The sequence below is a fragment of the Leuciscus leuciscus genome (genome assembly GCF_965113295.1).
Source record: "Leuciscus leuciscus genome assembly, chromosome: 19".
Classification (NCBI taxonomy): Eukaryota; Metazoa; Chordata; class Actinopteri; order Cypriniformes; family Leuciscidae; genus Leuciscus; species Leuciscus leuciscus.
In genome coordinates, this window is record NC_138743.1 from 26,689,205 (window position 1) to 26,703,068 (window position 13,864).

Here is a 13,864-nt window from a genome sequence, read left to right on the forward strand (position 1 = left end):
TTCCACAACAAATACCTTAATTGTCATCTTCATCTTCATTTATATAGCGCTTTTAACAATGTAGATTGTTTCAAAGCAGCTTTTTGTCCTTTTGAGGAAGGTGGGGGGTCAAATGAATCATTCAGGGATTTGGGCAGTGCACATTTCTGAAAAGATTTACAGAAAATTGTTCAATACTTTTGGCGGTTTAAATTCTTTAAAGACTTTTGGCGGTTTATTTAGCGAATCACGCGCTCCCTGAAGTTGGCGCTATGTGAGGTAATGCCAGCACGAGCCAAGCACACACCTGAATGCGCGCGCTAGGCGCGCGCCCGGCAAAGGTCGAAGAGTAGGCGTGCTGAGGCGACAGAGTCCGTTGTTTAACCTTAAAATAAAAATAAATGAACGAATGACCTTATCCACCCGCAACTATTGCTGACAGGAAGTTTTCTGCACCGCATAGTCATCCTCTCTACAGAACATTACTACAACGCAAAGACTAAACAGCGTTCTTAATTCTGCCCTTCACAGGCTTCCGTAGACATTTCCCCTCATTCTCCCGTAGTCTGCGGCTCTACCATCTGTGGTGAGAAGTACCCGTGGGCAGCTATATCAAAGCCATGGAGCAGATCAATAATATTCAGGTGGTTCCGTGCACCAGCTCTAACTATCTGAGACCGTTTAGGGTGCATTACAACCAGGTGAGTTGCTATAGTTTAATCGCACGTTATCATCTGTCAGTGATGCGGTCACACCTCATCATTTTGCTGTCAGCAGCCCAACCCCCATTCATTCTGTCATTGCTTTTATCGACCAACATTGCGTCTAATATTTCACAATCAGCATAACATACATAGCGGCATTCAGAATGACAAACGACGCATTTCAAATGTTGCTGATATCGTGTATTGCGATCTTAGGCTAACTAGCAAGACGCTATTAAGCTATAGACAGGAAAGCAGCCACTTTCCCTCGAGCACATGCTTTACATTACAAGCAGCACAGCTGCCTTAGGCTTTATTAAAAGCCTGATGCACATAATGTTGTACAGTTCGTACTGAGGAATAAAACGAGATCCTGCACTGAACATGATGGAAACATGCTAGAACACAAGCTATATTATCATTAATGTTATACTGTTATCTATCTCTCTGTCATAACCAATTTTGAAGAAAAAAAAATATATAAACAATAATGTGTTTTGAATATAGTCAGGGCAAATGCTATTGTTAGGACAACCCTCAGTGGAGGCCTTCTTGATTTTATAAATATTAAATATTATAAGGACTCGAATTATTTTTAAGCAAATTAATTAAGTGACATCTGACTCACTAAAAGATATATAAACTCAGCAAAAAAGAAACATCCTTTTTTTTTTAGCATACTGTATTTTAAAGATAATTCTTTAAAATATCCCAATCCTTTAATTTACTAAAAATCCAAAATTAGCTTTACAAATCTTTTTTGTAATGGGGTTTAAACAATGTTTTTCATGCTTAACCATAAATACTAATTAACAATTATTGCACGTGCACATGTGGAACAGTCCTTAAAAACTAAGGCTTAATCTACATTAACCCGGATATTTGAAAACTGCGTTCACACTAGCGTTTTCAAGCATTTCCCAAAAGTTTCTCATCTTCAATGAAACGTCTGAAAACGATCAATTCACCTTACTGTGCATGCGTAAAACCCTCATAAAAGCTCAATTACAGTAGATGATACAGATGGAACAGACATAATCAAGTTCTCATGCTATTTTTCAGTCACGATTATTTTATTAAGCAAAATATCTCACCATTCACTTATGTGTCCGGGTCGCACTCACTCACTCGCCTTTAAATGTTTGGTCTAAAACGCAACTGCTCTCATGTTTTGGCACAGGACAGCAATTGCGAGTAAATTTTTGCAGGACTGCAATATGAGTTTACAAAGTAACATATCTTTAGCAACAGTGTGAAAGTTACAGCGCATAATAGCGGTATAAACGCATATCTAACAGTTCAATATGCGTCACATGACAAAAATGCTTCTTCGTTTTCAAATACCTTTTCACAGTCCACACAACAATGCGAAAACGACGTTTTCAAATTTAACCACTTGGGAAAGCGTTTTCAAAAAGCATAGTTTTCACAGGACAAAAACGGCGTCTCAGTGTGGACGGAAGGCCAAAACGGAGAGAAAAAGATGCGTTTTCAAACGAAAATGTGTTAGTGTGGAAAAGGCCTAAAAGTTTGCTGGTAGACAATTAAGGTCACATTTACAATAACTTAGAGACACTAACACTAAAGAAACCTTTCTACTGACTCTGAAAAACACCAGGAGATAGCCTCCCATGGTCCGTGATCACCTGTGTGAACGTGCAGTAGTCCTGCTGAGGACTGCAGATGTGAACAGAGCAATAAACTGCCATGTCCATAATGTAAGATGCAGACAGGAAGGGCAGCTGATCAACCTCGCATGGCAAACAACATGTAACCATATGTGCCCCGCAGACATGTTTGAGAACTTGCAAGTGCCTTGGTGGAAGAGTGGGTTTATATATCGCAACAAGAACTGGCAAATCTGCTGCAGTCCGTGTGGATGAGATGCACTGTAGTGCTTAAAGCAGCTGGTGCCACACCAAATGCTGACTGCTACTTTTGATATTGACTCCCTCTTTGTTCAGGGACTCATTCCATTTCTGTTTGCTAAATGTCTGTGAAATTTGTTTAGTTTATGTCTCAGTGGTTGAATCTCTTTATGTTCGAATACACATTTACACATGTTAAGAAATTTGTTGGGGAAAAAAGCAGTTGAAAGTGAGAGGATGTTTTATTTTTTTAGTTTAGTTCTAGACATATAGTAGATTGCTGTTAGCAAAACATAGGCCTAATCCTCTATGGGTGCGTTGAAGTGGGGTGGTGAACAGGTGTTTTGTATTATACATATAACTGTTGATTTTAATTCTTGATTTTAGCATTAATGGAATGCTACAGTATTTACCAATCGGGAGACTGCAGCTATTAGTTTAATAATTCATGTGTTTCCCCCCAGTTTGTTATGCATTAGCTAGTAGATATACATTCAACAACACTCACTACTGAGATAGCAAATGCAATATACATTATAATATTAGCTTACATGGGGGAAAAAAAACAGGAAAAAAACAAGACTTCATTACGAGGTCATTTTACGCACGCATTTAATGTTAATAATCTTTTAGACACTCTAAGTGGCTTTTTTGCTCAGAGCCCTAAACCATGTTTTTTTTTTTTTTTTTAATCTGTTGTTTTGGCATTGCCTTCCTTTTCTTATTTCTACGAAACTGTAGAGTAGTAGCTAAAGGCCCATGCCAACACATCTGTACTGTAGACCTTACTATCATATTCGAATAGCCTATATATGATTTAATCTTTTAACCTGTTGATACTGACTGATTTTTGGCATGCATCCCAATCCTTTTCTTTGGAACTGTGGTACCAAATATGTCAACACATCCAGTGTTTTCCTGAGTTGACGTAATTTTTCCTTCTGTTGTACTGGTATGCATTAAATCCTTTTTGTTTGTTTTTTTGCGGGGCACCTGTGGGTGTTTCCTCTTTGATTGTTCTCCTCAAGCTGTGTGTTGCATTTTTCAGAGTGTGGTAATACTTCCTCCTACTATAGTTTGACAAGCAGACCCTGGGTCCACATACACGGTTGCACATGAGGTGTCTTAGTCATCCACATCCTCTGCTCTGTGCGGGCATGGATGGAATGCATGGTGCTTTCTTTCCAGATTAAGTCCCTTAATGTGAGGGTAAGGGATTTCAAGATGTTTCATGTTTTACTTTGGGTCACACACAAACTAAATCTTGTTGTATGGATATAAAGTGCTGCGTATTAATGCTCAGGCCTCGCTCAGCGGCTTATTTGTTTTTAAAATGGTGGTCGGTCAGACTACTATTCGGACTACACCTACAACTAAATGCTATAGGGATGCCATGCTCCCTCATAGACTACTGGCATTAGGAATGCACATATTTACCATTAAGAGCGCATCAAAATATCATCATCTGAAAAAAATAAATAAAAAATAAATCTGGTTTTGTATAAACGAGACTGGTGACTCAGACGGTGGCCAGATTTTCACTGTTTTCAGTAATACCCTTCCTAAACAAGATGTTCCTAAACATGAAACAGCACAAATGGTTACGACATTTTAGCATGATTTCTATGGTGGAATTACTGAATACCACAACGATTTGGTGATGTTTGGCAGGCTCTCATTCGTTTGCCTTTGCATATTAAAGGGATACTTCACCTCTGGAAAGATGAATGTGTATTTAAAATAGGTCATTTATGTAGAAGAAATGTGAAGACATTTTTGAATTTGGAGCTTTCTAGACTGAGAAAAGCCAGAAAATTTATTTTTGGCTTATGTGGATGAAAGACAACAACTCCCAGAATGCACTTGCTTCGCTGCCCTAGGAGGCCACTCCCAAGCCACGCCTACCGGTTACAGAGCGCAGTTGAAAACAACAAGGATTAGCTACTAGTGAGTCTCCGTGACGAGTTTGCCAGGGATTTCGAGATCGCTCAAAATGTCCGCGTTTCAGCTTTTGCGTTCTACAGTCGCCATTCATCATGTTTACTGTGGCAAGCAGGACGAGGCTGAGGGGCACGGGAGAACGACGCGAGGCCGGTGGCGTCATTACTGAGACGCATCGGTCTCCGAGGAGCGGGAATTTTCTTAGCAATGTTAAAACGCACATCAACCGAGCACTTGTTTAGCGTTCATGTAAACACTACATTCAGATTCACCAATCGGAATGAATTCAGTTAGATTGAAACAAAAGGTGTGCATGTAAATAATGAATGGCGACTGCAGAAAGCAAAAGCCGAAACGCGGACATTTTGGACGGCCGGACATCCTGAAGTATCCCTTTAAGGCTTTTATTCTCGGTGTAGTAATTATGTGTTGATTTAAACACTTAAAGGGATACTTCAGGATTTAGCATTAAGCTTTGTATTAGTAGAAAACCTGTAGTATTTTCGCATTACCGTGCTTTCCACCCTCATATCCCCCTGAGATGAGAGATTTATGTATTTTTTGTCTGGAAAAAATCCTCCGATGACGCAAAAATCGTCTTTTTGCGTCATCGGAGTATTTTTTGGCCAGAGGCTAAAGACTACAGCCAGTAGTAGGGGCTGTCCCGCATGTTCTCAACCCGCCCATAGAGGGTGGGACCTCACTCACAGAATGTACACATAGTATCAGCCGTCTTTCTTTGGAAGCTAAGCTAGCAGGCTCTTGATCTGTGGAGAAAGCTGAGTAGTAGGAGAAAGCTGAGTATTAGGGGTTACCATCCTCTTTTTCCCGGACATGTCCGGCCGTCGAGATCGTCCAAAATGTCCGGGATTCGGCTTTTGGTTTCTGCAGTCGCCATTCATTGTTTACATGCACACCTTTTGTTTCAATCTAACTGAATTCATTCCAATTGGTGAATCTGGAATGTAGTGTTTACATGAACGCTAAACAAGTTACCGGTTGATGAGCGTTTTAACATTGCTAAGAAAATTCCCGCTCCTCCGTGAGAGATACGAGACCGGTGCGTCTCAGTAATCACGCCACTGGCCTCGCGCCGTTCTCCCGCGGCCCTCAGCCTCGTCCTGCTCGCCACAGTAAACATAATTAATGGCGACTGTAGAACGCAAAAGCCGAATCCTGGACATTTTGGGCGATCTCGAAATCCCGGCAAAACTCGTCAGAGTCTCACTAGTAGCCTAGCCTTGTTGTTTTCAACTGCGCTCTCTAACCGGTAGGCGCGGCTTGGGAGTGGCCTCCTAGGGCAGCGAAGCAAGTGCATTCTGGGAGTTGTTGTCTGTCTTCCACATAAGCTACAAATACATTTTCTGGCTTTTCTCAGTCTAGAAAGCTCCAAATTCAAAAATAATTTCACATTTCTTCTACATAAATGACCTATTTTAAATACACATTCATCTTTCCAGAGGTGAAGTATCCCTTTAAGCATATCTACACTGTAAAAAAAGAATCCTTGGTTTAATTTTTTTTCTTAAGTAAGTAACCTGGTTGTAAGCTCAACTGCTTGATGCATGAAAACAAACCTCATTGGTTCTTGCGGAAGTTCAAATGAAGCTCAGAGTGGTTGCTTTAACATTTTGAGTTCACTCAAAACTAAAACAAACTAACTATTAGTTTATGATAACTAAAACATTTAGTTGATACAAAAAAAGTGATTGGTTTAATCAACAGAAACTCAAAATATTATATTATCTGAACATCATTAATGATCTAAGTTGATTTGACAAAATAATATGCAGTAAAATAATAGTAAATCATGAAATAATTTTGTATAGTGTATTTGTTGTAAAAAGGCAGGATTCTGCTTTAAAATTGTGCTGTGGTGGATTTGCTTTGTGTTAGGAATATGTTCCATTAGAGAGAAAATAAACATGTTTAGGCCAGTCAGTTTATAGATATAATTTGTGCTAATAATTACAAAGTGTTGCATATGAAGTCCTGTTCAGGCTAGTTGAAAAGAATAATTAGGCCTTAATTGTCCTGCTTTTCCATTATGAATGATCATAGGAGGTCTTAAATGCATTACAAGTGAACGCTTTAAAGTGCAGGTCAGAAAACATCCAGACACTTTTTCAGGTGCAACAGAAGATAAGTGCAGTCTCTGCACCCACACCTACAACCTTTGCCTCTCTGAAGGAAGTTGAAATTTTCAGCACCAGCCGCATCACTGAGTCACAGGCGCTTTGCCACCCACACAGCCCTGGTGCCATGTACCAGTACTCGGTTGCTGCCAATCCATTCCACCACCTGTATTTTCAGATTTTGCCACCCATCTCACCTTTGCACCAAGCCTTTTGTAGATTCACCTCCAGGGTTTGGTATTATTCAATGAGTCAATGTGGTGTCTAGTAAGGCTGGGTAAAAATAATGCCTTTTCAATTAGTAGGGGTTGCACAGACTAGTTGACTAGTTGACTTAAATGCTCTGCCATGACGCTTTAAGCTTGATGTCGACTAGTCACTGATCATAGCCTATAGAGGGCGCAACAGAATAATAAATCTTTGAAGTCCACTTTTATGCTCTGTTTCCAACAGTTAAAATGACAAATAAATGCTTACTCCAAGATCGCTCCTCAAGATATGTTTGATTATACCATCTGGATACTCAAAAATTGATCAGGTGAATGCACGTTTTAAACAGCTTATTGTACACGCAAGTTATTCGCCGTTCTAAATTAATGCACTGAAGCATTGTAACACGCATACAGACGGTAGGTCGCACATCATGTTCGGAACGCGCGCACACGGAAACATACAGTAGCAGAGAAATGTATTATCAACACTGTTTTGTGATTTATCAATAAAATAGCTTAGAAACTGAAAAGTTCTTGCATATATTTCTTATTTACTAAAACCCACAGCTTCACTATTAGTAGAGACACTGCCAGGTAGAATTAATCCACACGCAATAGATCTTTACTATTAATATAATTACTATACTAATTACTATTATAGGGATCTTTACTGTGCTACTTTATATGTATCTGATTTAGAACAAGCAGAAATCTGTGAGAAATATAATGACCCAAAGAAAAAAGAACTGATAAAAATAAGCTGTTATGTAGAAGCAATAGTCTTGTGGGCGGCGCTGTGTCATATGCCATAGCTGTACACAAGGCATCCCGTGTTTGAGTCTCGGCTCGAGGTTCAGGCTTATTTGTTCATTAAGGACGTCATCAGCGACTAGTCGACGATGACTTGACTTTCATCACATAAATGTTGACTTAAAAATCTGAAGACGTCCAACCCCTAGTCAGTACTAGGGCTGTCACGAATATGAAATTGGAGTGGCGATTAATTGTCTAAGAAATTGTTTACGTTTTAGGGCATGGATGATTATGACTATTGTCTGTTTTTGGACTTTGTCATACATTTTTTGTGTGCTCCTTTCATTGTTGGACATTAATTGAATATTTTGTAAGTTGTCACTTTGCAGTGTATGATTAATAGTTAAAGGGTTAGTTCACTGCCAAATTTTTCATCATTTACTCGTTTCAAACCCATAAGACCTTCGTTCATCTTCGGAAAACACAAATTAAGATTTTTTTTATTAAATCTGAGAGATTTCCGTCCCTCTGTTGACAGTCTACGCAAATACCAATTTGATGCTTTAAAAAGTTCATAAAGAGATCGTAAAACTAATCCATATGAATTGAGTGGTTTTAGTCAAAATTTTGTGAAGAGACACGATCACTTTATATGATGAACAAATTGAATTTAGATTTTTTCCCACATATAAACATGGATCAGCTAGCATAAACAGAAGCTTAGCCGTACTTGCTTGACGCACGAGAACAAACCTCATAGGTTCTTGTGGAAGTTCAAACATGCCGCGTAACGCGAATGAACCTCATTGGTTCTTGTCATAGACAGTATAAGAAGTGGACAGAGTCATCTCATTGGAACTCAATTGAGACAAGTGAAGCCCGTTTTCAGCGATTTCTTAGGACTTCCGTTCCTGACGCGCAGACTCAAACCGAGCTTGACGACGTAGATGTGACGTGAGCAACCCGTCTGTCCTCTAGTAGCTGTGCCGAGAGAAATCTGAATCATTCCCTTCCGAATCTTGCAGAGACGGAGAGTGTGAGTAGGAGCTGTCCATGAGCTAGGAGCAGGAGAAACTTTTGCTAGGTATTCTGATTAATTATTTTGTAATTTTGCCTCCACGTCCCCCCGATTGACCGCGAGCTTCTCCTCCCGTCCATACGGTAATCTCTCTACTGTGCGACAGAGAGTCGTGTGGTTATGACGCAATCGTTAGCCTACTTTTACAAAAACTGCTTCTACGGGGCCATAACGTAAGATACAAGGTAATGGAGCCTTTTATACATTGTCGTGTTTCTTTAGAAATAAATAATGGACAAATGGAGTCTTCAAACGCCTCAGATGTAAAGTTATTCACTGTCAAAGTGACGCCAAAATGAATGGGAGTCAATGGGATGCTAACAGCAGGTGAAGTTCTGCTACAAGATGGTGGCACGCGGCCGGCTTCAACTTCCGGTCGACTTCCTTCCCGCTTGGTTCTTGTACATCAAGCTAGCATGCTTGAGCTTCTGTTTACCATAACTGATGTGTGCATTGATTAATGTTTATATGTGAATAAAAGCTTAAATTAAATCTGCTTTACTTTTCCACATCAAAGACCTTTTTTATAAATATGACTGTTGGCGTGGATTAGAGTTGTCAAAAAGTACCGGCTTCGGTACCAAGTCGGTAATGAAATTTTGAATTGTGACGCTTTGAGTGCTGTTGAGCTGAATCGTAAACACATCTGATTGGCCATTGTGTTCACACGCTCATCGGATATGTATGTGATTGTTACAATGATCAACGCACAGGAGTGTTTAAAAACAAGCAGGAGTCTATCAGCAGACCGCTCGTTTTAAAAATGAGGCCCCAGGATTCTAGAAAATGTGATGGAGGAATGCACAATGCATGCAGGGGGTGTAGCATGTGTCCTCATATAGGCAAACAACGGCTCGAGCGTCACACATGCTTCAGCGTGTGTGTGATTGTGTGAGGTAAATGAAACTGCATCGTCTGCTCCATTCATTCGCACAGAACATGTAGGATACGTATTTAAATAGTCTTTTTTGCAGTTTAATATTCACACACTTGTCTATATCGCGATTTGATTTCAAGTGTACTGAACTGCTATATCGCGAAAATCATAGCCGCTAAAGTTACTAGCCTACATGGAGCATGTCCATTTTTGGGGGGGAATATATTTTTGTCATCCCCCTAACGTGAAAGAATGACAAAAATATACAACCCCCCCCCCAAAAAACAATTTCCAACTTTGAAAAATCTCTGAAATTAGTTTTTCAAAATTCACAACTTTGAAAATTGTTTTATGGAGTTTTTGACTTCTAAAAGTCTTTTGGGAAGATGTTTTATCACCCAAACAATAAATTTGTTGTTAAACAACAGTACAGTCCATTGAACACACTCTACTTCTATCCCTTACAGCCTCGTTTTCATTCCTGTCTAAAACTAAACATGTCGCTACACTGACAAAGGTCTGTTAATCACAAATGGATTGACAAAAAAAAAGTACATCTGAATCAAGACCCATGACAAGACAAAGCCAACTCTGCAGTCCTACAACACTGGTGCAAATTATTTTACAGTGCACTGTCCCTTACACATGAAATCTGATATGACTGGTTCTTGTATCTCAGGTACAGTAATTATCCAATGCTCTCCCATTGGACAGTTCCTTAATTAATTAGTGGAGTGGTTGGATAATGAAATTTAGCTTGAGCCAGTTCCCAGTGTTGTTCTCATGCAGAGCCGAGAGTCACTCGGGTCCCGAGAACCAGCAGCTGAGCCAACATGGTCAACTGCTCCAGCTGCCAGGCTACTGCTTTAGCAGCAGGGGTCTTGGCTAGGAAAGGGGGTTATCAAAGGAGAGTGTATTGGGGAGAGGAGGGGTGTTGGATTAAAGCAGGGGTTGGTGGGCAGACAACAGTGTTCACTGGGTGGGGAAGAACAGATGAGGAACAATAGGGGTAGGGACGCTGGAGTGAGCAGAAGGGTGAGGAGGCCATGGGAAACGTGTGGCGGCCATCGCCTCAGCACCAGGCCACTGGGCGCGCTCAATAGACAGGAAATGGGATTTACGTGAGGCAGATGTGCGCAAGAGAGGTAATGAATGCATTAGAGCCCAATGAGCGCGAAAAAGGTGAGATCGAGATGTGCGCTTCCCATGAAAGCCGTTAACCCTATCCTCTATGTAGACCACCTCTCTTTAGACAGCTTTACAGAGACACTCTAAAACAATGAGAGCAAAAGGAGATGAAAAGAGAAAGAAAGGCTCTTGAGCCTCGAGTACTCTTTGTCGCCCAAGGCTGGCCTGTCATCTTGCATTGCGTGGTAAGTGTGTCGCAGTGTAACTTACTACTTATCGACTGTTTCCAAACCCATAACACAGCTGATGAAAGGACTCTGTCACTTTCCCAAGACTGTGTGGCCCTATATCACCATTGACATCCTTTCTCTTACTGAAGTTGGTTTTGTATGGTGAGAATCTGGAAGCAACTGCACCCAAGAACATTTTCCCACTGCATAGCATAGCTTTAATCTTGTGGCAGGAGGTTTTCAGCCGCCATTCAAGGCATTGTATTTATGTCCTGTATATCATTTTCCTGTGAGATTGTGGATTGTTCGTAGGAACAATGATGTGTGGTTCTTTGAAAAGTTCATAAATCACTCGCATAGTGAAGAATATAATGTACACTGATGTCTCTCTTTACATGTTAGAGTTGTTTTTTGATGCTTGTTTTTCCCTAGTGAAAGCAAAGTTACAAGGGTGTATATGATACCTCTGAATCTCTTTTTTCAAATGCAATTCATACAGACAATGACTTGATTTCACGTCTTTTTTGATAAGCATGTTTATTATTTCGAAATTAAATTAAGTAAAAAATTGTTACTTTTAATTACTTAAAACACTAATGAAATAAGATAAATTTGATATGTTTTACCATATAAACCATATCAAACCTAAGTGAAATCAAAGCACATTTAGAACGTGGTACGTGTGTTAAACTAGATTTTGAGTTTTCTTTTTCATTGGCAACAAATCCAAATGAGGTTTCCAATGCACAAATCCAAACTGCAGCGCTTGATAAAGTTAATAAAAACCTGTGATTACAAGTTTGTTTTACCCTCCATCAATTGGCGGCGTAATCAAGGATCTTTAGTAGGAATTTGCTGTGATGGCTGCAGAACTTGTAGCCCTAGGCTCACAGGCAAGAGCACTACTTAAGCTCAGCATGGGGCTTGAAGGGGGGCGGGGGTACACGAAGGGGGTAATTTGGGGAGGTAAGCTCACACCTGTGGGATGGAGGGGCAGAAGGAGAGAAGGGTCGATGAGGGGTGGAGGGCGCGGAGAAAGCAGATGGAGACACAGAGGTTGAGCTCCCTCTGTTCTCCCATCTCTTTCATCCCTACCCCTGTGCTCTGAAGCGCAAGAGCAGAAAAAAGAAGCGACACAAAGCCTTTTCAATTAGGTTAAAGCTTACACTTACCCTTACACTTTCAAAATGTAAGTAAAAATGATTATGGACTAAGATGATCGTCGCATCTGAGAGGCTGACAGAACTCTTGCAGAAAAGAAACCTTCCATAAAACGTTTATCTCTTGTTTGGTCACTTGTGTGTGTTTTTTTACTTGTGTTTATTTATGGTCGTCCCAGCGAGCTTTGAGGGGAATCAGCATGTGTCTGTGTCAGAGGGTTGGGTTTGGTTGTTTACACAGAAAGTGTTTTGTTTAGGTGGTTGGTTGGTTCAGTAACATCGGTTGTTTCGGTGTAATGACGTCTTGTTGTTTACCTTTGAGATCTGAAGTATGGTTGAGGACTCAATTAACCTTTGTACCCTTTGCGGGGTGGCAGTGCATAATTGCATAAAATACAACTCTCATTTTGAGATTCATAATTGGGCTGATGTTAAGGTTTTTAAACTAGAAGAAAATTAATGGGTAGGTACAGTAAACAAGCATGTGATTTCAAAATAATGAATCCTTTTGCTCATTATCCCTTGTATTTCACACTAACACACACCCTACCAGATCCAGATTCCAGACAGCATCTTTCTTACTATGAATATCAGCAGGGCTTGGCACATGATAGCCTGGTGGGAATAATGTGTGATAAGGGCTTTAAATCTTAGGAAGTTGAACAGCACATGGTGCGAATTAAAGGCCTTGATTGTAAATGGCAGCGTGACGGCAATTGAATTCTCAGCAGCTGTCGGGGTCACAGCATTATATACTGCAAGCTGATGATAATTAGACTTTAAGCATGCAAAAGAACAAGGCCTGTCGCTCCGTCCCTATTCACTCATACGCTTTTATTGCGAGTAGGATGGAGGGGGCACAATAATTTCAAGTCTTGTGTCTCCTTCCACTCCCTGTAATCTGTGTTGTAATCCATGTCGCTTGTGATTCCCAGGGTCCCAAAAGGCTTTTCTTGTTGACCTAGAGAGTGGCCCTGATAATGAGGGACCCCTACCATCTGTGTGCAAGGCCAGGGACTCTCGGCCACACAGAATTGTCCTTTAGGGGGCAAAACAATAAAAGGAGCTAGGACCTCACCAGGGGTTTTGGAGGCAATATAACCAGGGCTTCAATTGGTTTGTTTCAGAATGATGGATCATATAAAAATTTTAGTGAACACTTGTTAAGTAATTTTATAGGTCATTTTTAAGGTTGTCATGATTTATTCACCCTCATGTTGTTCCAAATGACTTTCCTTCTTCTGTGGAACATAGAAGATATTTTGAAGAAATATAGAAGTAGAAGTTTTTGTCCATGGAATGAAAGTCAATAAGATTGAATAAGGTCAACCTCATTGGACCCCATTGTCTTTTTTGTATGCCTTTTTTCAACATCTGAAAGTCTTACAGGTTTGGAACAACATAAGGGTGAGTAAGTGATGACAGAATGTCCTTTATTAGGTGAACTATCACTTCAATGGCTTATGGCTCGGCACTTAGAACCAGATGATTGTTCAAATTCTGTACAGAACCCAGACAGATGTTGACTTAACGTTGTAAGTTATAATGTACTTACACTACAAGATGCTTTACCATGAAAACCAAGTGGTGCTGCCAAACCTGTACCACATGTTTCTTGTCAAGTGAAGCATATAGCCCTCCATTAAACCTGAATTTCTTGTACCTTCCAGTTATGTATTCAACTAGTACAGTCATTTGACCTTATGAGTTTAACAGCATACATTGTGAGCTAAGAATGCATGTTTGTACACATCCTTATCCCTTAATTTACCTGGATTTTAGTTCCATTAAATATATTG

The 13,864-nt window shown here is 40.2% G+C and overlaps 1 protein-coding gene across 2 annotated transcripts in view; it reads left to right on the forward strand.

Annotated features, from left to right (window-relative positions):
* The first annotated feature begins 327 nt into the window (after nucleotides 1-327).
* The window catches only part of nudt14 (nudix (nucleoside diphosphate linked moiety X)-type motif 14), a 34,942-nt gene continuing 21,405 nt past the window's right edge, over nucleotides 328-13,864 (forward strand). The window contains exon 1 of one of the 2 annotated variants that reach the window (XM_082146562.1): nucleotides 328-680. In XM_082146562.1, coding sequence (XP_082002688.1) covers nucleotides 600-680 — 81 coding nt within the window. In that variant the 5' untranslated portion in view covers nucleotides 328-599. The remainder of the gene's footprint in view (nucleotides 681-13,864) is intronic. The other variant, XM_082146561.1, reaches the window with a different exon arrangement.